Here is a 24,247-nt window from a genome sequence, read left to right as displayed (position 1 = left end):
ACCTTAATTAAGGCTACGGCCACTTCCTTCCCACTCCTAGCCCTTTCGTGTCCCATCGTCGCCGTAAGACCTATCTGTGTCTGTGCGACGTAAAACAACTAGCAAAAAAAATATATATATATATATCTTTTCTGTCATTCCTCATCTGTAAATACCCTTTTCATTGTATGTCGTTTGACTACTTTTGGTTTAAGTCTTTTTATGTTTTTCAGTTTCTTTAAATTTTCTGTTTTGTTTTGCAAATCGTCCAGAGTTATTTCTAGTTCTTCCATATCCTCTCTAATTTCCTTAATCCATCCTACTTGTTTCAGATTCCCGAGTTCTGTTATCTGCATTATTAAATTATAATTTTCTGTATTCAAATTTTTGCCTTGTATTTCATTTTTATCTCAGATTAGGTCAGTTTTTGTCTGTTATGATGTTGCAGAAGAACTATTTATAGAATTTCCCTAAAGTGTTGTTAAGTTCAGGGTCAGCCAGTTGTATGAAGAATAATAATGAAAATATTTGTGATTATTACATTTTTCACAAACTTCTAAATATCTCTCGAAACATAAGTTCTTTCAAAAACAAAAGTACAGCACATCACTAACAAGAAAACCCATCTGCTAATCTCCGATCTGATTGAGATTTGGTACGCCAACTTCAGTAGAAATGTTTTATTCAGCCATATCAAAATTAGATGCCCAGTCGTGTACTTAGCAACTATTTTTGGGGTGTCAAAATTTGCTCATTTAAGCACCGCATAGTAACTGTGGGAAGCAGAGGTGGGGTGGCTGGCCAGTTCATGTGTTGTTCTCTCACTTCTCTCTCAGACATGCACATTACTTCCCTAGTCTCAGCAATCACTGGCACTATGCGGTGAATGAAACCGCGCAGTCCTGCGTACATATATACATAGTATGTAAACACCGACGCACTACCGTGTAAGGAAAACGAGTTATTGTCGCAGAAAGCTTTTTTTTTAACGTTGCGTTAACACATCAAAGGTTTTTTCTGCAATGCAAGGATGGGAAAGTGTTTAGGATAGTGAAGGAAGCAGCTATGGCCTTAATTAATCCTTTGTCGTTCCCCATTTAAAGGCAGATGTCCAGCCGTAATTACAGTGTTTTCTGACAGTCCTTTAAATCCCAATAGGCACAGCAGCATAAATACCACTCTTTAAGAGAAAATAACTAGAAGTCAAACGAATGAAGATATAAATGTAATTTCTTTTGCATTTCAGTCCTAAATGATTAGTGCATGTAAATGTGTACTCGCCCTAATTTTGAATAACCACATTTCACTCCTGATGATATTCCAAAAAGCACCCCATCCTGCGTAGTGGTAGATCGCACTGCTTACATTTGAATGTTGTTTATTTGCCTCTCCCAGAAACTGCCCTATTTTTCATTTGTAAACACAAAGCACACACTTTGGCATGACAAGGTATCTTCACAAGACAATGAAATAATTTAAGGGATGGACAGCCAATGGGTAAATTTCTTTTCCTGCCCGTACGTTTGGGGGATGTGAAGTTCCTGATCAACTGTTGCACCAAGTTGCGCCGGAAGTTCAGCTGTCTGTTTCCATGAGCTGTGAGAGGTGGTCGGTTACTCATATCATAAAGAATGAAACTGTTCACAACGCAGACATTGATCACAAAATGAAAAATAAACTTCCACCAGTTTTAGTTGCCCAATGCCATAGTATTCTTTTTTGATCACAGATGTCCACGCCACCCATATGTTTTGTGTAAATTATTACAGTACAAGGACCCAAAATTCCTGTTTCTTCATTGCCTTTACCAGTTTATTTTTTACTGTACAATCATTCACAGAATGTGAATTTGTTGACAGCATAAGAACAGTACGTTTATCTTGCCAGATTGTTGCTGTTACATCCTCATTTTGCATTTTCCTACATTATCTCTGCTTGAGTTTCATCTGTGCAAGTTTCCTAAACTGATCAGGCCAACCCTTTCTATTTACCCCCATTTTCACTCAACTGTAGGTGTTATGCGTTAGCAATAAAATTTATCAGTTTTGCAGAACTGAAAAAGTTATGAAATTAAACGCGATGCCACTTTCCCCGGTATGACTGTCAGGTGTAAAACCATCTGCTTTCCTAATAATAAATTCTGGTACCGTGTTTCTTTCTTCCCGTTGTAAATCTCGCATTTCAGAAGGTAGCCATTTCCAGTCAACAATACCCCATGCTTCGATATGCCCCATTTGGTGGGTTTCCCTGGGAGGTACTGTTTCAAGATAAATCTTCCCTTGAAACCTATCATAGCATCATCTACTGAGAGTTCCCAGCCAGGTGCATACAAAATTCTGAATTTTTTGGTAAGTTACAGAGCTGGTCTTGCTTTGTACAGAATATTCTAATTGTTCATCTTGTTGTGTTGGCCCTTTACATGACTACTTAGATGTAAATATTGCCCAAGTTTCCTAAACCGTTTCAGTGTCATTGCCTGCTTTACTAACAGGCACACGCAAAAGTTTTCTAGGAAGTAATCATCTGTTTCAGGTAAAACAACCAATCCCATATAAATTAGAACTCCTACATATGCCCTCATTTCATCAGTGTTAGTGTCTTGCCAGGTAGTATTAACAGTGCCAGTTTTTCTTTGTAAATATTCAGCATGAATATTCATCTGCCCTGCTCCTAGTTCATAAAATTCCGATCCCACAAATAATTCAAAAAAATCTTTTTTTGAACTCCCAGAAAGTAAATCGTGATTTGGACCGGCATTGTTTTCCCATATTTTCAGTTCATCAGAACTAATATTGTGATTCCAGATATCACTAGTTCTTTGTAGTCCTGTCCCTTGATCTTCACGCAATATTTGTTCATACTCATTATTCTTGGAATCATTATCAGTACTACATTAATCAGAATACAGTTCTGAACCACAACTAGAAAGCTCACCATCTCCACTCAATTTCACATTCTTTCATGCCTTTCAACACAACTCCGCGATTAGACGACGCGGTGTGAACTTGAACAAGAATAGGCCTAATCTCTTACTGAAAGATGATGTTTATAAAGTAGGTGTGCTTGGGAAATACACACAGGAAATGGTGTCAGCATGGTCCTGACAACTTGCTGGGTCAAGGGAGTACAGTGTGGTTTCACAAGACCCTTCAGTATTTCTCATAACTTCTAATGAACACGAGTGTGACGAGCGCTTTGGAGCGTTCAGCACAGCAGGCAGGTGATAATACTGGTGCGGTAGGGATGGCAAAGAGTTGAGGTACAGCCCCAACATTTGCCTGGCATGAAAATGGGAAATAGCGGAAAACAATCTTCAGGGCTTCCAACAGTGGAATTCGAACATACCATCTTCCGTAGAAAACTGTTTTATTTGCAATAAATGTTCCGTTGTATTAACCCATTCTGCTACAATGACGGGTACAGCCGTCAAGAATTCCATTCATTAACATGCAATGACGGGTACAACCGTCCCCGCGTACTCAAGTCGGAAATAAGTCTGTCTGAGTACCGATTTCTTTCGAATGTGATGTTGTACTTTAGAATTACATTCCTAGACAGTTCTAGCGAGTTTAGATGCCAATGTTAATATCCGAAGGCTAGTTTGTCAATGTTTATTTTGCTTCTAAATTTAGTCATCTTGTTCATGAAATGAATGCTACCACGGAGCAAGAGGTCGTGTAAACATCGCGAGGAGAAAGCTGAAAGAATTCTGCAATTTCCGCTTGATAGTGGTGATGAAGATATCTCAGAATTATTTGATAGTAGTTTTAGCAGTGATAGTGCGTCTGAGAACTGTGACTCCACTCGTGAAAGTGATATTGAGGATGAAGATAACTTTGTACAATAACCTCACCGCATCGAACAATTTAAAATGGAGTTTGGCCAGTAATTTTCTGAAAGGCAATGCGTGTGCAGTTGTTCGGGAGCTAAATACTGTAGTCAGGAGGCGTCTGGGTGATAATGCTACAGAATATGACGTGAGTGAGTTCCTTACTGACACTTTTTGGGATTGAATTTGCAAGGAAACCAATGCATATGCAAATAAAATTCTGGAAGATGTCGCCCTTCCTGATTACGCCAATATAGGAGTTCCATCTCAAGGTAGCACACCAATGAGACTAAGGGGAAGGCACTGGAGCCATTTTCCTTAAACGATTGCTCCTACAGCAAGTAAATCAGCCACATCAAGGAGAGGTAGTCTGTTTTGAGCGTGGAATCCGGAAGGAAGTTTGCTTCAAGTGCAACAAATGCAAAGTTGCCCTCCATGTGGTTGGATGTTTCAAGGTGTACCATACCTTAAAAGACTTCAGTTAATTGTAATAAGTTAAACTCTAACACAAAATGCTGTTAGTTTGATGCAGTGTGCCATTGTAACCATTTTAGCATCCATAACATAAAATGTAGAAAAAATAATTGCATTCCAAGGTACATTTCTCAAGGAAAATATTTGCATGGCAAAGGGTTAAGTAACTTTCATTACCCTTTCTGTGCAGTGTACAGATTACACAAATGAATACTGTAGGAAAAGTGGTTAAGGCATAAACAAGAATTGCACCCTGAGCATTTGATTAAAGGCAGTTTGCTGCAAGAAGCTATGAAATGTCAAAATCCATGGAATGAAAGCAAAATGAAATTAGATTTTCAAAGTGGTCTTGGCCTGTCATGAACATATTCTGCTTTGTACCACACACATTTCCACATTTTTGTAAACCTTGGAGAAGACAACTGATTGTGTAACAAAAATGTCTAACCCGTCCACGAGTCAAGGATAAGCACACTTTTATCAGGTACATTGAGAATGTATACATTTTTTAGCTGCTCTTGAAATATAATTTTGTCTATCTGGATTTAGAGGCAACGGCATAGAGATTTGGTGCTTGGAACAAACTTGGGTCAAAAGGACGTCCATCTGCTGATATAATAGGCTGCACAGTATAACTGTGCGTTGATTGTGCCTTGGTTAATACAGTCTTGACCCCATGTTCGCGTAAAGTCCTGCCACCGTAGAATCCGAAACTGAACCCTGATTGGTCTGTGTTGAAAACATTAGAGAGGCCATGTTTGCCGATTGCGACTTTTACACCACTCGAAAATTTATTCCAGATTGCAACAATGCTGCTGAAATAAGTTGAGTATCGCTTCATGACTAACTTTGTAGTTTTTCTTGACCCAATATTACAAAACCATTTAAATTTATCAACCCACGAACTGGAAGCCTTGAAAGAAGGAAAATTTACTTGTTGAGCTGCTTGATGTGCCCATCTTTATAAATAATAATCATGGACGATTTTGTATTTGAATCCTTGAAATCTCGCAGCGTTTCTCGGATGACATACTGGGTTTTGTCACGTTCTGTCCCTTCTTCCTGTACAAGTTTTTCCTACCTATAAATATCTGATAGAGTTTTTAGCCATCTGTACATGTACATAACAGACTTCATATTTCTTTGATTACCACAGTCATTTCGCCAGTAATCTACGGATTTCTTTTTGTAGGAAATGTTGATAAAATTCAGTTTCTTTTCCGGCATGCTGTCTTTAACATCTTCATCATTGCTCCCCGCGGCGTTAAGGAAATCACTTTCATATTCAATAATATCATCGGTAGAATGATCGGGATCAAGAAATTGTAGCGAGTCTTCTGTAATTTCGTCAACAGACACGTTTTTAGCACGTTGCATAAGACCTGAAAAAATGCAGTAACAAATTATTAAAATGTGGTTTTTCCCCTTGGGTTTGTTAAATGAATATGCACATAAACTACCATATATCTCAAAAGCCAAGTCAGCCTCTGCTTTGTTCGTTGCAGTTTCCTACCGGTCTTCTTCGGGAAATAACACCATTAGGCTTTGAACAATTTTCCCCTTATTAATAGCAGGATGAGATCATTTTTTCACATTACCTTTGCTGGTGGAACCTAGTGTTTATAGTGCACTTTGTCTTGTGTTATAGGCTAGAGCAATTTTGTTACTTTCATTGACCTGTCTCAGTCTTATCCTTGGCTTTGACAATGTGAAAGTGACTAAGGTATGAGTGATGCTAGTAATGCCATTCCTTATGCAGCCAGTTCCTGCTATGAATGGTGTGAAAATGTTGCTCATAGGTTTGGTTGATGAATGCATTTCAGTGGGCTTGGCAGACTGATGTGTAATAGCCACTTCTGGCTCGGTGAGGAAAGCAACGGGAAACTACCTCACTCCTCGTTTCCCTAGTACGCCTCTTCAGTGATGCCTAAGCTATCTATGACAGCTGATAGCAGAGCTGTTGAGAATCCAACCAGCCTTAGGACTGAGGACTGAACGTACATCTTTTCACAGTTAAAAACAACCAAGTACTCATGAGTAAATAGTAACGCCATGTAATTGCTTATATATAGGCATACATAGTATCTATATAACATTTATATAACAACTTACCACTCATTGCAATTAAATATATCCAATACATGTCGCACGGTTATGAAGATTGAGCATTTCCACAAACACTGCAAAATATATTGAGGGTGGAACAGTCGCATTCGCCTCATGGAGCGGCAGCAATTGCCAAGGTTAGGGAAGTAAGGTGTGCGAGACAGGGAGGGGGAGTGGGGGGGTTAGAGAGAGCGAGAGCATGACACACAAACTGGCCGGCCGCCCCACCTCTACTTGCTTCTTGCCACTACTCCTGCCTATGCAGTGCTTAAATGAGCAAACTTCGACACCCCAAAACAGGTGCTAAATATACGACTGGGCATCTAATTTTGATATTGCTGAATAAAACATTCCTACTGAAGTCATCGCACCAAATCTCAATCAGATCAGAGATTAGCAGATGGAATGGTTTCCTTGTAATTCCTACTGGTCAACAGTAACATTACATTATTTCTCATTTTTAAAATGTACTCTCTCCTGGTGCCACTCATCTCTGTTAGATGTTAGTGCTGCATTTGTATAAAATCTAACCCATCAGTGATGGGTACAGCAGCTAATTCAAACCAAGTGTTAACTTGGATAATTGTACAGAAATGCATACATCCGTAATTCTTTGCCCCTGACTTTATAAATACCTCTTTTAGGTGACCTTTACTTTTATCATAATTGTTAATGTTTTTTAAATAATGTTTTCTCTTTCCAGAAAGGGCTGAAAAATGTATTTGATGAAGCAATTCTGGCTGCATTAGAACCTCCAGAACCTGTCAAGAGGAGAAAGTGTGTACTGTTGTAAAAGCTTTGTACAGTGCCATATGGGCGAGAACTCCAAGGGGGAAAGTAAAACAGGGTGAGTTTAATTATGGATCTTCAGGGAGACTGGTATTATTTGGTATATAGATTTTGCTTTTCATTTATGTTGCGTGTTGGATTATTTCTCGTGTTGAATCCAATAAATTCAGTCGTTTTACAGCAAGCGATTTGTATATAAAAATGTATAGTTATTTGAAAACACGCTACTTATGTGACTGCTGTAATGATCTCAAGGATTAGGTGGTGCAAGTATCAGGGTTATATGATTTAGGGCAGGAATCTTAAACTTTCTGTCACAGACTCCTTTCAAAATCTGATGACATCGATGGAGCCCTCCCTATTGACGTCAGAAAAGTTGGATGGCGCAGCCACGCGGTAGAATTTTGAAGCTGCAACATAGTGACTGGTGAGATTTATTTACATGGCGAAGCATTGACGTCGTGATGGAAACAGAAAGAAAATTGTCAAATTTGAGGAGGTACTGCTCTGTATACGGTTGCAAATCGTATAAAACGGATGCGAAATCTGTTCACTACTTTCCTGTACAAAAAGTTCAGAGAGAAAGATGGGTTTCCGCGCTGTCAATTGGAAAACGCGTTACGCGATATATGACAGTGTGCAGTCTGCATTCTTGTGAAGACGACTTCTTTCCACAGCGTAGGTATCGGTACTGTTTATTGTACTCATTGATACTTATTGTCTCTAATTTGTATTCACAAAGATTTAGCTACGTCAAAAATACTGATAAACTTGTAGCCTAATACTTCTGTGCCGCACATAGAATGTAATCCGCTCTTGGTAAACTTCTTCATATGTGTAACAGCAGACAGTAAATTAACTATCTACATGTGAGTAATATCTTTAACTGGTAGTAATTAAGCGCTGCATTTAAATTGCCTATAAAATACTTCTAACAATGAAAGAAAATATGTAGTATTTTTCCATCATAAATTAACTTTTTTTTTTTTTTGCTATTTGTTTTACGTCACACCGACACAGATAGGTCTTATGGCGACGATGGGAAAGGAAAGGTCTAGGAATGGGAAGGAAGCGGCCGTGGCCTTAATTAAGGTACAGCCCCAGCATTTGCCTGGTGTGAAAATGGGAAACCACGGAAAACCACCTTCAGGGCTGCCGACAGTGGGGTCCGAACCCACTATCTCCCGGATGCGAGCTCACAGCTTTACGATCCTAACCGCACGGCCAACTCGCCCGGTCATCTTAAATTAGAAGCCATAACCTAATTATTTGGTAGAATTGGACAAACCAAGTATTCTTCAACCCCAAACAGCTGTGACTGTAGAGGTTATAGTACTCTTAAATTATAATTTTCCAACTTTGGTCTGCATATTCTGTAGGTAGTTATAATTTTTGTACTTATTATTGTCGGTTCTAAGTTCTAAATTTTGTGCTGATGGTAAAAATGGAAGAACATTAAGTTAATGTGGGCTGTTCCAACACAAGCCTGTATAAAGCCTAGGATTTATTTGCTTTACAACATTTACTTAGTAGAATTATTATTTTCTTTCTTCCCCAAGATTACAGTTTACAAAACAGGTTAACTCCCCCGTCACGTGGCTAAGGCTTTGGCATGGACCAAATCAACAAGAAATTACTCCATAACCTCTAATAGTGGAAAATTACAGTAGCTTAACTGTTAAGGTGAATCAGCGTGTCAACGGTAACATTTCTCTGACAAACCCGCTTTATATATACAGTTGCACTTCACATTTTCACCTCCTTGTTCAAGACAACATTAACTTTGTGCGGTTTTGAATCGATGTGGGATGATTGTAAAGACAACGCTACAACACCAGTTTCATCTTCGGTTTCAAACTTTTTACCTACACATATCAAGTAATTACGCTTGAATATTTCTTCCCCATCCACCAATGGACGCGTGAAATCTCCGACAACTCTCAACAGTCGCGCATACGACACCAAAGACATTTTGAACACTTAATAAATCCTACAGACGCACATCCGATCACTGTCATGTTTACTTCCCGTCACTATCTCGCCGCCATATTGGAAACAGCTGACCGTAAGCTCCTCCCCCGTTTCGGACGTCAATAAAAGTGGACATAGCACACAAAAACACAACTTTACGGACTACTTACATTCTTCTTTTCTGGCCGTATGTGTGCCCACAATGGACACTCCCAAGTATCATTCAGGGTCAGCTCTTCTGATCCTTAGAGAGTAATCCCTGTGGTTGGATATTTCCACCACTGGAATGCCGTTTCTATTCAAGACCTTTCGGCTGTACGCCACCATGTTGCTCTTGGATATCCACATCCTCTTCTTGGTTCCTCGATTGCAAGAGCTCTGTTAACGGGATAATCTTCATCTCAACGTTGTACATGTCCATACCAGCGCAAATGCCTCACCTCCAATTGCTCACTGATGGAGCCGTATTAAATGATCCTCATGTATGCTCATTGCGCACTTGGTCCAAGAGGGTGACACCCACCTACCATCACAGCATCCTCATTTCCATTACATGCCTTTGCTGATAACGCTTCTTTTGTCTTGTCAACACTCAGAGCTGTAAGTGAGGGCAGGCCTAACAACAGTCTTGTATATCTTACGTTCGAGCTTTATAGGCATCCTCCTGTCACATAAGACGCCTGTCAGCAAACGCCATTTGGTCCATCCAAAGTTGATGCCATGCTTCACATCTTCATCAATCGTAGTATCGGTGGTAATAACTGAGCCCAGTACTCGAATTTATTCATCATTGCCAGTCGTTCACCCGCTAAGAAAATTGTATTGAGTGGACCTTGAACTTCTGGCTTGGCGAAATTACAGAACAGAACGGCTTATTCTGGGTCCATTCGTCTGCAAAGCTTTTCTCCAAAGTTCTAAGGCTGTCTCAACCTCTTCGCATGTTTCACCAACGAGGACGATGTCGTCTGCTTATAGAAGGGTCCACGGTAGTTGTGTCATCAGTTGTTCTGTGAGATAGTTAATAACTACATTGAATAAGATTGGGCTCAGTGCTGAACCTTGATGAACACCAACCTCAACAGGGAAACTTCCTGAGATACCAGAACCATAATTCACCTTTGAAGAGGGTCAAACATACACGTCCTGGATAAGCCTCACATATTCCTCCAGAACATTTTGGTGTTGCAGTACAGTCAAAACGATTTCCCTAGGAACGCAGTCAAACGCTTTATCTAAATCAATGAAAACCCTGTAGAAATTCTTGTGAAGTGCACAATGGTTCTCCATCATTATTTGGAGAATTTGAATTGCATCACTAGTTGAGACTCCAGTTGTGAAGCTGCACTGGTTCCTATGGATGTTTATAATTATCTTGATGCGATTGGCAATGACATGTTCCCAGGCTACTTATATATTTTTATTGAAAACTGTTTGTCACTGAGCAAGTGGATGTGCAGTTAGGGTTGTGCAGCTGTGGTCTGGCATTCACGAGATGGCGGGTTCGAACCCCACTGTTCGTAGCCCTGAATATTGTTTTCCATGGTTTCCCATTTTCACACCAGGCAGATGCTAAGGCTGTACCTTAATTAGGCCATGGCCGCTTCCTTCCTACTCCTAGGTCTTTCCTATCCCATCGTCGCCATAAGACCTATCTGTGTTGGTGCGACGTTAAGCCAATTGTAAAATAATAATAATCTTCAACACAAACGGTACAAAGTTGTAATTAAATATCTCTGTTTTATGGCTATCACTGTGTAAATGTGTGAGGGTGCAATTTATGTTAATACAGCCAACAATTTCTGGAAAAGATGTGCTTTCTACTAAAACCTTGATTTAAGGTTAATAAAATCAGGTCTCTGTAAAAACGCTAAATAGGCATTGTACTGTATCAATAAGCGGTTTTCAAAAGCATTTTCTCTACTAAGGGTCCCCAAAATTGACATCTACTATGATCGTCTGACGAGAAGTCGCGTGCATGCGGGGTAAGGGATGTGGAGGGTGAGTATGGCTGCTGCACAGACTTAAGTCTCAAGGCCTGGCAGAAACTTCAGTTCTGTCCTTGGTGATTCTTGTGACCTATGGTGCTGCTGTGAAATTTCAAACTGGTAGTGCAATTGCACTTTATTTACACATTTGCTGGGAGTACTGCATAATAAACAGTTTAATAATGAACACGCATCTCTTTCAGGGAGCTTGCACTGTTTATCGTGACTAATGTTCGTAGCTTAGTGTAGTAGCTGTTACCCGTGCTGTACTTACAAGCTGCCACAACTTCTTCTAAAATGCAGATAGTAGTTGGTTGCTGTGCAGTCTTCTCCGTTCGATAGCAGGGTAAACCTGGCCATACAAAATATAATCTCTATTTTGTTTATAAAAGCAGTTCTAAAGTTTCAAATAAACTAAAAGAATTATTTTTTCATTTTTGCTATTTGTATCACACTAAGTATCGCATATTGTGTTAACTAAAGATAGAATACCATCAGAACTCATAACACCTGGGTTAGGAAAGGTATCTCTAGAATTCTTCATTGCTCAAACCGAGCTGAATTTCAAAGCGAATGACGCAGAACACATCGGAGCTTTCAAACATAACACAGAAATTGGATTTAGACATCAATACAAACATGGAATGTATCTACATCAGCCTTATAGGGGACATCCTTAATTTTCTTGTCATGTAAGTTAATTGCTCTAGATCAGAGGTGCTCAGCTGGGCACTGGTTGAGGCTAGCCCAGTGCGACCGGGATGGCCTGATGTAAATGCAGGCAGCTTATGTAGCAGGCATACGTCACATTGAAGAGAGAGAGTAAACACACTTTGCGGAAAAAAGGAGCAGAGACTTTTGGTTGTGATTAGGAAGTTCTCCACTACTCAGCAAAATGCTGATTGGGGTACAGTATTTTTTTAAACGCTTTAATCGCAAGAGAAGCAACCCTTTCAAGATATTACGGTTTTGTGTTTACGGCACTCGATATAAAGTCAGTTTTTTCTTATATTTATACATTCAAAGAAAACTGTGCATTTTTGTTACAGTTCATAAAGGTACAAGGTTTAAGCATACAGGCTACAATTTAGAATTCCTTGGATGGGAATGACAGTATTTCCATTTCTTAAAAAGTAAAATTCTTATTCATTCAGCAAAGCACAATATATTTACATAATTCAGCATGTTTACTGCTTGATTTTGCACAGTGTTGTAGTGTTGTTACTTTCCCAGTTCATTGAATTTCTGAAAATAGTATTTAAAACTTATCAAGCTTCCGATTATAGTAGATAGCCAGGGAGTTTCATCACGAGTGAAGACATAGATTTTTACTATCCAAGATTAAAGTACATCAACAATGTAATGTATCTACCAAATAGATATACAGAAATGAATAACCTAACTGATGTTATTCCCGGTTAGCATAATTGGATTGTTGGTGTGTTTATCAGATAACTTAAACCCAAGCAACCACAAGCCACAGCTTATCCATCTTAACTCCATATTAGAAATGTTTCTAAAGCACCTCTTTAAATTTAATGGTGAAAATTGTAATTCATCATGTACATTACAAAATATTTGAGGGAGTATGCTTAACTCTTTATTGTAGCTTATAACTTATTTGTTACATCGTAAATTGAAAATGATGTGGGTTTCTCCCTTCTTTCCTTCATTATTTTCTGCCTCCATTTCAAACTTGGGTATCATCACAGTGATCGAGAGTGACTGGGAGAACTTCACCCAACCTTCACATCCTATGACATAACCACAGCCTCACTGTGGTTGAATAGCAAATGCTCATCGCCTGCTTACAGTGCTGTGCGCCCACGGGACGGAATGCCCAGCGTGAGCACCTCTGCTCTAGATGTAGGTCCTTTATTTATACTCATGTTGGCATTGTGTTTTATAATTCTATATTCAACTAATCTTGAGTTATTTTAAAACTGAAGGGTTCGTATAGTGGCTTTTGGTTCAGAGGGTCTCAGATTCATTTCCCAGTCACATTGGGGATTTTAGTCGTCTTGTGAATTATTCCTCTAGCATGGGGACTGGATGTTTGGGTTTGTCTTATTCCCCACCCACTACACATCACACTACCTATGATTACAGAAGTATGTTGAATACATCCATTCATAAAAGGTTGGCATTGGGGATGTGTAATACCCATTGCTCCCACAACCCTACTGGGGTGTGGGAAAAGTAGTAATGAAGTAGGGGGCTTAAGAATGTTTTTTCTTTATATCTTTTTGTGAGGAAAGATTTCTCTTATAGTGCAGTTAAACAAAACTTAGTCTAACTGTTAAATATCCACATTTTTATTAGCATAACTCATTTCAGCAATTTCATGTGGCAGTTACTTTTGCTAGATTAATATTCTTTTAAGTGGCAGAGACATCTTGATTTTACTCTTTTAGGAAGTGGTCGAAGTCCAAATAGAGGGTGACTCCTGTTGTTCTCCGCCTTTGACCTTTCATATTTTGCTGCCACTTCCCTCCAAATATCCAGGGAAGCAATAAAAGCCAGGCTGTGAAGTTTCACATTATGGTTGCTTTTAGGCATCTTGTAACTACTCTGCAATTTTCATTCAAAGTTACATCCACCCACTTTGTATGAGCCGAATTGAACCACACAGGGCTTGCGTATTCTGCTGCGGAGAAACTAAGAGCCAAACCAGATGTCCTCAGTACTGCTGGATGTGCGTCTCACTGGGGTGGCAAAGTTTATGAAGAATATTGTTCTGGGCTGAGACCTTTTGTCCAGTAATCGTGCAGTGTGTCCTGTATGTTAGAGCCCGGTCCAGTGTGACTCCGTACTTCGTTAAAAGGCAATAATTCCCCCTCCCCCACTCTACAGTTGATTGTCTTTTAACTTCCGGCTCTTCAGATGTAATGCAGGGTTTTGAACTAATCATTCTCTCTTATAATAAGTTGATAGTGCTGGTATCCCTTCAGTAGTCTGGAAATTATCACCTTGCACAGCCAAAGCCAGATCATGAGCATAAATGAAGCTCCTAGTGAGAAGGAGTTCATGGTTGGTCATTCATATACATGTTAAAGATAATAGGCGAGATAATACTACCCTGTGGAAGGGCATTGTTTTGGTCTCTCCATCTACTATTCCTTCCTTGGAACTCAACGAAAAGTCTGCTGTTCTCCAAGAGAGTCTCGGTGATATTTGTGAAACCATAGGCCTTCAAACAAATTGCAAGCAAAAGCACGCTGAAACCTGTGGCGAAGTAGATTACAACACCTTTCAGAGTGGATGGTACCTCATGAATCTCCACTTCTTGGACATCAGCTCAGCTGAGCTACTTGGAGGTCACTTAATTTTTTGAGGAGTGGTTCTGGAAGATCTAGGGACAATCTCAAAAAGTGGGGGTATTTAGGAAATCAGAGAGAACTTTGTGATTGCAGAGTAAAACAAATTACCCCACACATGTATCAGCTATGCTCTGTCCAATATACACTTGAAGACCTCATTCAAGCAACCAAAGAGGGAATTGCAAATAAAATAATTATTCTTTTAAGTGGAATATCATATATTTTCCACCGTTGAATACCTTTAAAAAATATAAATACCTCTGCTTTACCCGTACACGAAACAAACCACGAACATGTATGTTTTCAACCGAGGAAGGGGCCCGAAGATCGGAGCGTCTGAAGTAGTATTGGGAGGACCGCAAGACCTGAACAATCCCTACAAAGGGACCTGAACGGTGAACTGACTAAAGTGTCCTATGCGGTCATAAAAGAACATGTTTTGGTCTATTTGACCTTCTTCAGCTATTAATTAGAATATGTTTATTTAATAAATTGTTCTTGTGTTATGGAAACATATTAAAGATTCTGAGTGTATTTTATCATGAAGTAAATTAAAATGTTCTTCGATTAAAGAAAAGATATATACCGTAATAAAATGTATGACTCCAAAGATATGTTAATTTGACACTTCTTTTTGAAGAGAACATGCCTCTTTCATGTGACCATTTTGAAGATTAATAGAAACTTCAGGACTGTTAAGCAAGTGTGTTTGGATTAAAGTGATTAAGTAGGGATGGAAAGAGGTGAAGTAGGAGGGATCGTGTTCTGTTAAGTAATATGATCACTGGTGATTTTCTCCCTCCTACTTTCCTCCTTCCCCTCGCTACTCAGTCACCTTAATTGAACAACGCATTTGCTTAGCAATCCTGAAGTTTCTTTCAACCTTCAAAAAACCGGGCAAGTTACCGCTGTGGGCATGCATCCGGGAGATAGTGACTTCGAGCCCCACTGTCGGCAGCCCTGAAGATGGTTTTCCATGGTTTCCCATTTTCACACCATGCAAATGCTGGGGCTGTACCTTAAGGCCACAGCCGCTTTCTTCCCACCCTTCGTCCTTTCCTATCCTATCATCGCCATAAGACCTATCTGTGTTGGTGCGACGTAAAACCAATAGCAAAAATAAAAAAATAGCCTTCAAAAAGGCCCATGAAAGGCGTGTGCCCATCTAAAAAGTATCAAATGAACTTGTCTTTGAAATAATCCATTTTATTACATATTCCTTTTTCACAGAATATTATAACTTAATGATAAAAATCACAACAATTTATCCAATAGATATACAGTGGAACCTTGGATTGCGAGCATAAGTTGTTCCGGCAACATACTTGTCAAATTCTCACATTAAGAAACAATTGAAACGTGGTTGATTACGTCCACAACACAAAAATATTTATTCACATAACATTTCTAAAACAAAATATAATGTAAAACAAATTAAACTGCATTTTACCTTACAATAGAATCATTGTTGATGTGAGGAAGACGAGAGATGACATGAGAAGAGTTACTGTGTAGCACGAATATCACTAACAGAATCACTGCTGGAGAAAACTTAAGAAAGGATCAATAGTTTTTGGGGATAAAGAAAGAACAGAAAAGCAGGTTGTAAGGAACAGCACTTACACTATTTATTTTAACAATATTAAGAATAAATAGTCACATTAAAAGAATAAAATTTTTACAATTTTGAAAGGGAGTTAAGTGCGTGGCCTTGAGCTAAACAGCCACGGATACTGAATATTGAATGTAAATAAAACTGATGTCTTATTGAAACTAGAAAAATTCGGCATAAGCCGAAAGAAAACCATATAAACTATATTGCAGGCTGACTAATGTCAAACCATAATTTAAGTTACAAAAGTTTTGATAACAAGAAAATGTTAAAGTGAATTATAGATTACAAGAAAAATTTAAATTTAAATAGACAGGAAAAAAATGATTGACAAATGTTCAAAAAGACTATTTAACTAAATCGCAGGGTCTTGAAGAGATTTTCCGTAATTTGTAGCGCTTCTCCAGGTAGAAAAAAATGAGGTCCAATAACATGGTTTAAAAAAGCAAATAGCATTTAGAGCCTTCAGGTATAAAATTTCGATGATTAGCGGAAGAAAAGAGACCAGGTGATACAGCGGCTAGACGAACCAGCCGTAGGCAATATTTTAAAAGAAAGAGCCACGAGGACTGAATACTACTGGCAAATACAATGAAAGGCAGGCGAATGAATCGTCTTTAAATGCAGAGCCCAAACTGTCTTCTGATGTATTTCTGCGTTGAACATGAAAAACTTTGCCACGCAGTGGTGACTGAAGTTTATGCTAGCTGCTATCTTGACATTTTGGAGTGGTTTAGAATTGCAGCGAGAGCACAAGTTACGCTGGCGAGTAGTTGACCTTCTGGTGGCTGAATGTAAGCTAGCAAGTCTCCTGCTTGCATTAATGTAGAGCAGGGCCTCTCAGGGTGCATGCACTGTGCACGGTGCAAAAGACGACTTTGCTTGGTTGACCAGAGTGCAGACCCCCACTCCTCGATTTGGAGCAATAGTGTTGTCTCTCTCTTTCCTCACGCCTGTCTCCCTCTTCCTCACTTGCTCCGTAGCGCTCCAAATCAGAGCCGAGCTTAGCCAAGAAGCCCGGAGACGAAGCATTGGTCCGAGCCGAGTGGGATAGATAAGAAATGGGTGAGCTCTGTCTTCGCAGAGCTCCACACGTAGGTCTATGAAGACCCTTTGTGCCCCTTAAACGGGTTTGCCTAGTCCAGCCCTAGTGCTCCTATAAAGAATACCAGTGTCCAGATATTGGCATTCCTGATGTCTTCCAGGCTCACAAAATGTGAGCCAAGGTATCAGTGTCTAGTGCTTGCAAGAGCCTCGCACTGACATAACACATGCGCGGTCTCCTCCGCCTTACCGCATCTTCTACACATCGGATCCTGGGTGATTTTCATGATGTGTAGGTGTCTCTGTAAGGTATTGTGGCCTGTTAACAGTCCAACTACCATTCTCATTCTGGTCCTATTGGCTAGGCCCTTTGATAAGTTCACGTGCCTGCCTTGCTATAGTTAACCTCTTCCAAATATCTAAGTGAGACTGGTTTGTGCACTGGGATATTACCAGTCTCACGCTTCGGAGTGACACTCCCAGGAAGGGCTCTGGTCCTCTGAAAGAACCTTTTGAGCCTTGTTTCGCTAGTTTGTCAGCTTCTTCATTTCCACTGATACCTGTGTGCCCAGGGACCCATAATAGGGTAACTGAGCTAAATTCACACAGCTGATCTAACATCCTTTGGCATTCCCATGCCAGTTTTGATGTTGTTTTAACTGCACATAGTGCTTTTAGCGCTGGCTGGCTATCACTGCAAATAGTGATGTGTCTTCTGTGTCCAGGCATATTCCATATATATACAGCACAGGCTAGTATTGCGTATACTTCGGCCTGGAAAACAGTAGCATATTTACCCATAGGAAGGGAGAGCCTTGTCTTAGGCCCCCAGACTCCGGCGCCTGTGCCCGTCTCCGTCCGCGAGCCATCTGCGTGCCGTGTACAGCCCCCAGACTTAAGACGGGCCCCAGCATCCGCGGCCCACTCCTCCCTTGTGGGTATCACCACTGTAAATTTATAATTCAAGTTAAAGCTAGGCTTCATCAGATCCCCGATCATCATTGTCATAGGGCAAGTCTGGTGAAGCCTTGTAAGAATAGAGGCATGACCTCTATTCGGGTTTTTGAAGGACCATCCTCCGAGTGACCAGAGGCGATAGGCACTCATTCCCGCTATTACCTTAACATATAAATGTAAGGGGGGAAAACCTAGGATGGCCTCCATTGCACATAATGGTGTAGTATCCAGTGCCCCTGTTATTCCTAGACACGCAAGTCTTTGGACACTGTTTAACTTGGTGGTCACAGTTTTACTCTCCGAACCTGGCCACCAGACTAAAGATGCATAGGTGATCGTGGGCCGTACAATAGAGATATAGAGCCACTGGACCACCTTAGGTCTTAGGCCCCAAGTCTTCCCGGCGGCCCTGCCACAAGCCCACATAATCTTGCGGGCCTTATCTACCTTATAATCTGTATGTTTCTTCCAACTCAGTCTTGCCTCAAGGATTACCCCTAGGTACTTGACTGAGGTTGTCTTAACTAATTTTTTCCCAAATAGGAAAGGCTCTGACAGTCCGTCTAGCCTCCTCCTCCTGGTAAATACCACGAGCTCCGTCTTATCGGGATTAACCGACAAGTCTGTCTCGTGGCACCATCTTTCCACCCTACGTAGAGAGCTCTGTACGAGCTTGGAAACCGTGCTGGGGAAATTTCCTACCGCCATCAGGCTTATGTCATCTGCATAGCCTTGGGCGTATATTCCTCCAACATTTAACCTGGTAAGTAGTTCATCCACTACCAGACACCATAATGTTGGTGATAATACTCCTCCCTGTGGACACCCCGTGTCTATATTAGCTCTCAACATTACAGCGTTGAGGGTAAACAGAACTTGACTGCCCTGCAGTGAGGCCATAATCCATTTTATGAGCATGCTGCTCACTCCTCTTCTCTCTAGACTACGTTCTATGGAGCCCAAAGATGTATAGTTAAAGGCCCCTTCTATATCTAGGAATACAACCATAGCAAGTTGTTGCTTATCCAAGGCACTCTCCAGCCTAGAAACTAGCTGGTGTAGTGCCGTCTCAACCGACTTCCCTGGTTGATGTGCATGTTGATGAGAATGCAGGGGAAAGTCTCTTAATACTTTCTCCCTGATATGTCTGTCCACCAGTCTTTCCAAGGTCTTAAGTAGAAAAGACGTTAGACTAATGAGTCTATAATCCTTAGGTCTAGTATATGTAGACCTTCCTGGTTTAGGTATATACACCACCTGACGCCACAAGGAGTACACGTACCCCATAGTGAGACAGGCTCTAAAGATTCTGACCAGGTATGGTATAAGGACCCCCCCGCTTCCTGAAGAAGTGCTGGGAAGATCCCATCCACCCCTGGGCTTTTGTAAGGGGCAAAGGATTCTAATGCCCACTTAACCCTTCTTGGGGTAACAATCTCTGAGGCTTCCTTCCAGCGACTTTTATCGGGTCTGAAGGATCCGCTCGATTCTACCTCACTATTCGTGACTACCGAACCTGGAAAGTGGGCATCAACCAGTAAGTTCAGGGTCTCCCTCTCTGTGGATGTGTATCCACCCGAAGGAGACTCCAGTGAGCCCAGCCTTGCCCTTCTATCCAAGGTTAAAATTTTATGAAGCCTTGCCGCTTCATGTTGACTTTCAATGGAGTCACAAAACTGTCTCCAAGATTTCCTAGAAGCCTTTTTGACTTCTGACTTGTACCTTCTTTGTGATTCTTTGTAAGAATCTAGGCTTTCTTGATCCTGAAGTTCCCTGCATTTATTCCAGAGCCTTCGTGTATTTCTCCTCAGGTGTTCAAGATAACTATTCCACTTGAAGCTTCCTGTTACTCTTTTTGCCTTAACAATAGGGCAGTTTAATTCATAAGAGATAACCAGTGTCCGTGTGAGAACTCACACTGAGCTCCAGCTCCTCTTTGTTTTTAATTATATTTGAGGGTCCTCCCTCCAGTCCCCTCCTCACGTCCTCCCTAAAAGACGTCCAATCGGTTCGTCTAGGGTTTCTATAAGACGGGATCTCAAGGGAGCCCTCTATATAAAACACAATGTGTCTATGATCTGACGAGGAAGGCTCCAAAGAAACCTTCCAGTCTTTAAATTCCTGTATGATTCCCATGGAACCCAGGGTAAGATCTATGATCCCCTCACTCCTATTATTAATGAAGGTAGGGGTATCACCAATGTTCATGATCTCAAGATCAGTTGTACATAGAAATTCTATGAGGTGCTCTCCCCTTCGGTTTGTATATTTACTTCCCCAAATGCTGTGATGAGCATTGGCGTCACATCCTACTATGAGGTTTAATCCTTGTTTCCTGCCGTATATCACCAGTCTCTTGAACTCCTCCGGCAGGGGTGGAGATTCAGAGTCTCCTGGGAAATATGTAGAGCAGACAACCAAGTCTTTTGGCTGTCCGCCCTCTTCATATCTCACTAGAACTGCTACCAGGTCTCTAGTAATGAAGCCTGGTATAGCCCAGGTGTTATGATCTTTAACTAATATACATGCTCTAGGCTTCTCTGCTATTCCACTGAATAAAGTGAAACCTGCACATTTTAGTCCCATGATATGCCCCTGTCTAAGCCAGGGTTCTTGTATCAGGGTAACCGAAAACCTGACCTTCTGGATACTTCTAATAAGTACCCTAGAGGCCGCTATGCAATGTTGTATATTTGCTTGTATGAAAGTAATTATTCTTACCTTCATGCAATACTTTACCTTATGCGGTCTCCGGAACGTGCTGCTCCGTCTCCCGCGATGAGTCTTGAGGCTTGGCTGGCCCAGGTTCCTGTCCGGGCTCCCGCTCTTTGTCCCTGTTGGTGTCGGTATTGTCTGTGGGGGGGGGGGTTGGTCCTCTGCTTGTCACGCTTGCCCTCCACCAAGGTGAAGGTAGCCACATGCACCCCGCAGAAGATCTTCTTCCCCACCACTTTCTCCACGTCTCTGGAGTCCATGCTGACCACAAGTCGGACACCTCTCTTCTCCTCCTTGCGGTCATAGACCCTCCAGCTGGTGGGATTTAAGCCATGGTTCCGGCGTGCCATTCTTCCCAAAAGGACGTTATTGTCCTTTGGTTGTCCTGGTATCCAGACCATGACTCTCTTGTAGGAAAGAAGTTTATCCATGCCCACAATTGTGAGCCTGGCTCCTTCCCACGGTTGTATACCTGTAACAAGACTGGAAAGCCATGCTTTGTTCTATGCTATAATGACGGCCGCACCTCTCGACAGATAGCAATCCAGGAACTGAGGCTTAATGGGCCCTTGCTCCGGAAGCTCGTCTATCAGATTGGTGATAGCCTCTTCCACAGCTTCCATCTGTTTCTCAATTAGCTGCTGGTCAGGATATCCTACAGGTACTATGGCCATCCTGATCCCAGCTTTAGCTATCCTGGCATATTCCACCTTGGGTTTTTTGCGGGTCTGCAGGTCTTCTTCTGGGGTTGCCCCCGACAGAAGTCGTTTCCCCGCTGGCATCTTGGTGGGTGGGGTCCTCTGTGCCCTAGAAGCTGGGCCCTTTTCAGGGTCCCGCCTCTTGTGCCCATTGGATCCCCCCCACAGTTGTTACTGTCGTGGTATTAGAAGGCCCCTCAGCTCCCGGAGTTAAGCCCTCTTTGGCCTGCTCCCGGGCCTTTAAGGCCTTCTTATATCTCCTCTTCTCAGCGCCAGAGCGCTGTTTCTTCTTCTTCTGGACCTGTAGATTGCCCACCTCTTGAGTGAGCCCTCTGTCAAAGATGAACTATCCAAGGGTATCTCCGAAGAGTCCCCTTCGGTTGTTGTTGTACTAGTGTTTCTCTCGGAGGCCCCAGAAGAGCTCTCTGGTTTATGGATGGCTACCGTATTCATTCAAGTCCCACAAGTAGCTAGGGAAATATATGTCCGCCCAGGCAGAGCCCCGCATACCTGGGTAAGGCTACTTACTTCGAGAGGGCGCCAAGTATCTCGAAGGCTCCGTTCAAGACACATCTCCCATGTGCCATGCACCCCATCGGCACGGGTCGCATTACACCTTAGGGTTGGGCGGTACTTTAGCTTCCTCCTCCTTGTATACCGAACGGTTACCCAATGGGGCTCCATTCGGCATCGCAAGTAAGGGGCTACTAGTCCCCCTCACCACGAAGAGGATCTTCAATTGAAGAGAGTAACAAGGGTTAGCCCACTACAATTGTAGAAGCACACACGAGGGGGAGCCGAGTGGGAACGATGCACTGTGCACAGGAACTCTGCACCTCAGTTTGCATGCGTGAGATTTTGGGCGTTTGAGAGACCCTGATGTAGAGAGATGGAATATTCCAGAGGCAGAAGGCGAAGAATAGCGCTAGAAAACTAACAATTAAGTTATTACAGAGAATAATAACAGAATACAAAAACAGAAAAAAAATTCTTAAGAAGGTCCTGAAATAAATAATAAACAAATAATTTAGAAAAGATTAAATAATAAATTAAAAAGAATAACCAATCAAAGGGAAGACGGCGATGAAAGGTTACATCATCAGTACCAATCTGCGTGAAAGTTGCTGATGACGTGAGCAATATATCCAGGTGATAGTAGCCAATAAGAAAATTTGGAATTAATGACTACCTGCCAAGAAATCACAGAAAGTAGTTTTCATTAAACCTGTGATATGAACACACGCCAAAGGTGAACTTACACTCTTCCAGATTGAAGAGCTACTGGAATTAAGAGCAACTTCAAGGTACTATTAACATCATTAAATAACGAAGATGATAAAAAAACTGAGAGGTACCGAAATTTAAAAATTGTGAATATAAATTTATCATCAAACTGCAAGTACGTTCATGTAAAGCATGAACCAGCTGCTATCTATTGGCTCACTGTAATTGTTTTCTTTTCGTGCAGCTTTAATGAGGAACCTGTCCAATGACTTGCTTTTGACTCTTTTTTAGGATTTCATGAAAATGTGACATTGGATTGTCATTGAACAGATTTATCACTCACACTGCTACAGCCTTATTCGAGTGGTGTTTTTCTACAAAATGTTGTATAGTTTCCCACATTTTGCACTTCTCCCGAATCTCAGTTGAAGTGAAGATTCCATTGACTTTTCCTCCTCCTCTTCCCTGGACAAGATCTCCTCCATAACCTCCTCCTATTGTTCGCGATGCAGGTCCATCAGTTCGTTTGTCATTTCCTGGCTATGTTCTTCCACCAGCTCTTGAATGTCCATGTCATTCATCCCCAGCTCCATGGTCTTCCCTAAGGACACAATTTCATTGATAATCGGCAGCTCATTGTCACCAACAATCCCCTCAAAGTCACGTCCAAAAACAGTCAGGCCACAGCTTTCCCGAAGCGGAAGCGAGAGTTCTCTTGGTGATCCCACCCCAGGCTTTATCAATGATCTTCAGGCAGCTCATGATGTGGAAATGATTTCTCCAAAACTCTTGGAGGGTAAGGTTTGTTCCTTCGGTAACTTCAAAGCATCACTGAAATAGTGCTTTGGTGTATAGCTTCTTGAAGTTCGAAATAACTTGCTGATCCATAGGCTAGAGTAGTGTAGTAGTGTTGGAAGGAAGGAACTTAACCTTAATGAACTTGAATTTCTCCAGTAAGTCGTCCTCAAAGCTTGGAGGATGAGCAGGACTTTGAGCAGCAGATTATTTTCTGAAAGGTATTTCTTTACTACAGGACCAAAGACCTCGTTCATCCATTCAGTGAAGAAAATACAAGTGACCCAAGTGTTGGACCTCCTCGTAACATTTAGCTGGCTCTTCTGCACCTTGCATTTCTTGAAGACTCGTGGATTCTCAGAATGATACACATGCAGAGGTTTCACTTTTAAATACCCGCTCGCATTAGCACACAATAACAGGGTTAAATGGTCTTTCATGGGCTTGTGGTCGGGCATTGAATTCTCTTCTGCTGTAATATAAATCCTCTTCAGCATATTTTTCCAAAAATATTCTGTTTCATTGCAGTAAAAAACTTGCTGTGGTAGGTAATACTCGGTAACAATGACCCTCTGGAACTCGGCAGTGAATGCCTCAGCTGCCTTAGCATCCGAACTGGAAGCCTCCCCATGCCTCACTACACTATGGATGCCACTTCTCCTCTTAAGGTTATCAAATCATCCCCTGCTGGCCTTGAAGCTTTCTTCGATTTCTGTTGATGTATGTGTACAACATGGTAATTTACTTAA

The 24,247-nt window shown here is 41.3% G+C and overlaps 1 protein-coding gene across 1 annotated transcript in view; it reads left to right on the top strand.

Moving 5' to 3' along the window:
- The window catches only part of Cdc42 (Cell division cycle 42), a 98,698-nt gene that overhangs the window by 55,297 nt on the left and 19,154 nt on the right, over positions 1 to 24,247 (top strand). Inside the window, exon 6 of the mRNA XM_067150446.2 lies at positions 7,092 to 7,235. Within this exon, the coding sequence (XP_067006547.1) occupies positions 7,092 to 7,181 (90 nt within the window). The 3' untranslated portion in view covers positions 7,182 to 7,235. The remainder of the gene's footprint in view (positions 1 to 7,091; positions 7,236 to 24,247) is intronic.

This window comes from Anabrus simplex, chromosome 6, assembly GCF_040414725.1.
Source record: "Anabrus simplex isolate iqAnaSimp1 chromosome 6, ASM4041472v1, whole genome shotgun sequence".
Classification (NCBI taxonomy): Eukaryota; Metazoa; Arthropoda; class Insecta; order Orthoptera; family Tettigoniidae; genus Anabrus; species Anabrus simplex.
The sequence above is the reverse complement of the archived record's forward strand: the minus strand, read 5'-3'. Positions and strand labels throughout refer to the sequence as shown.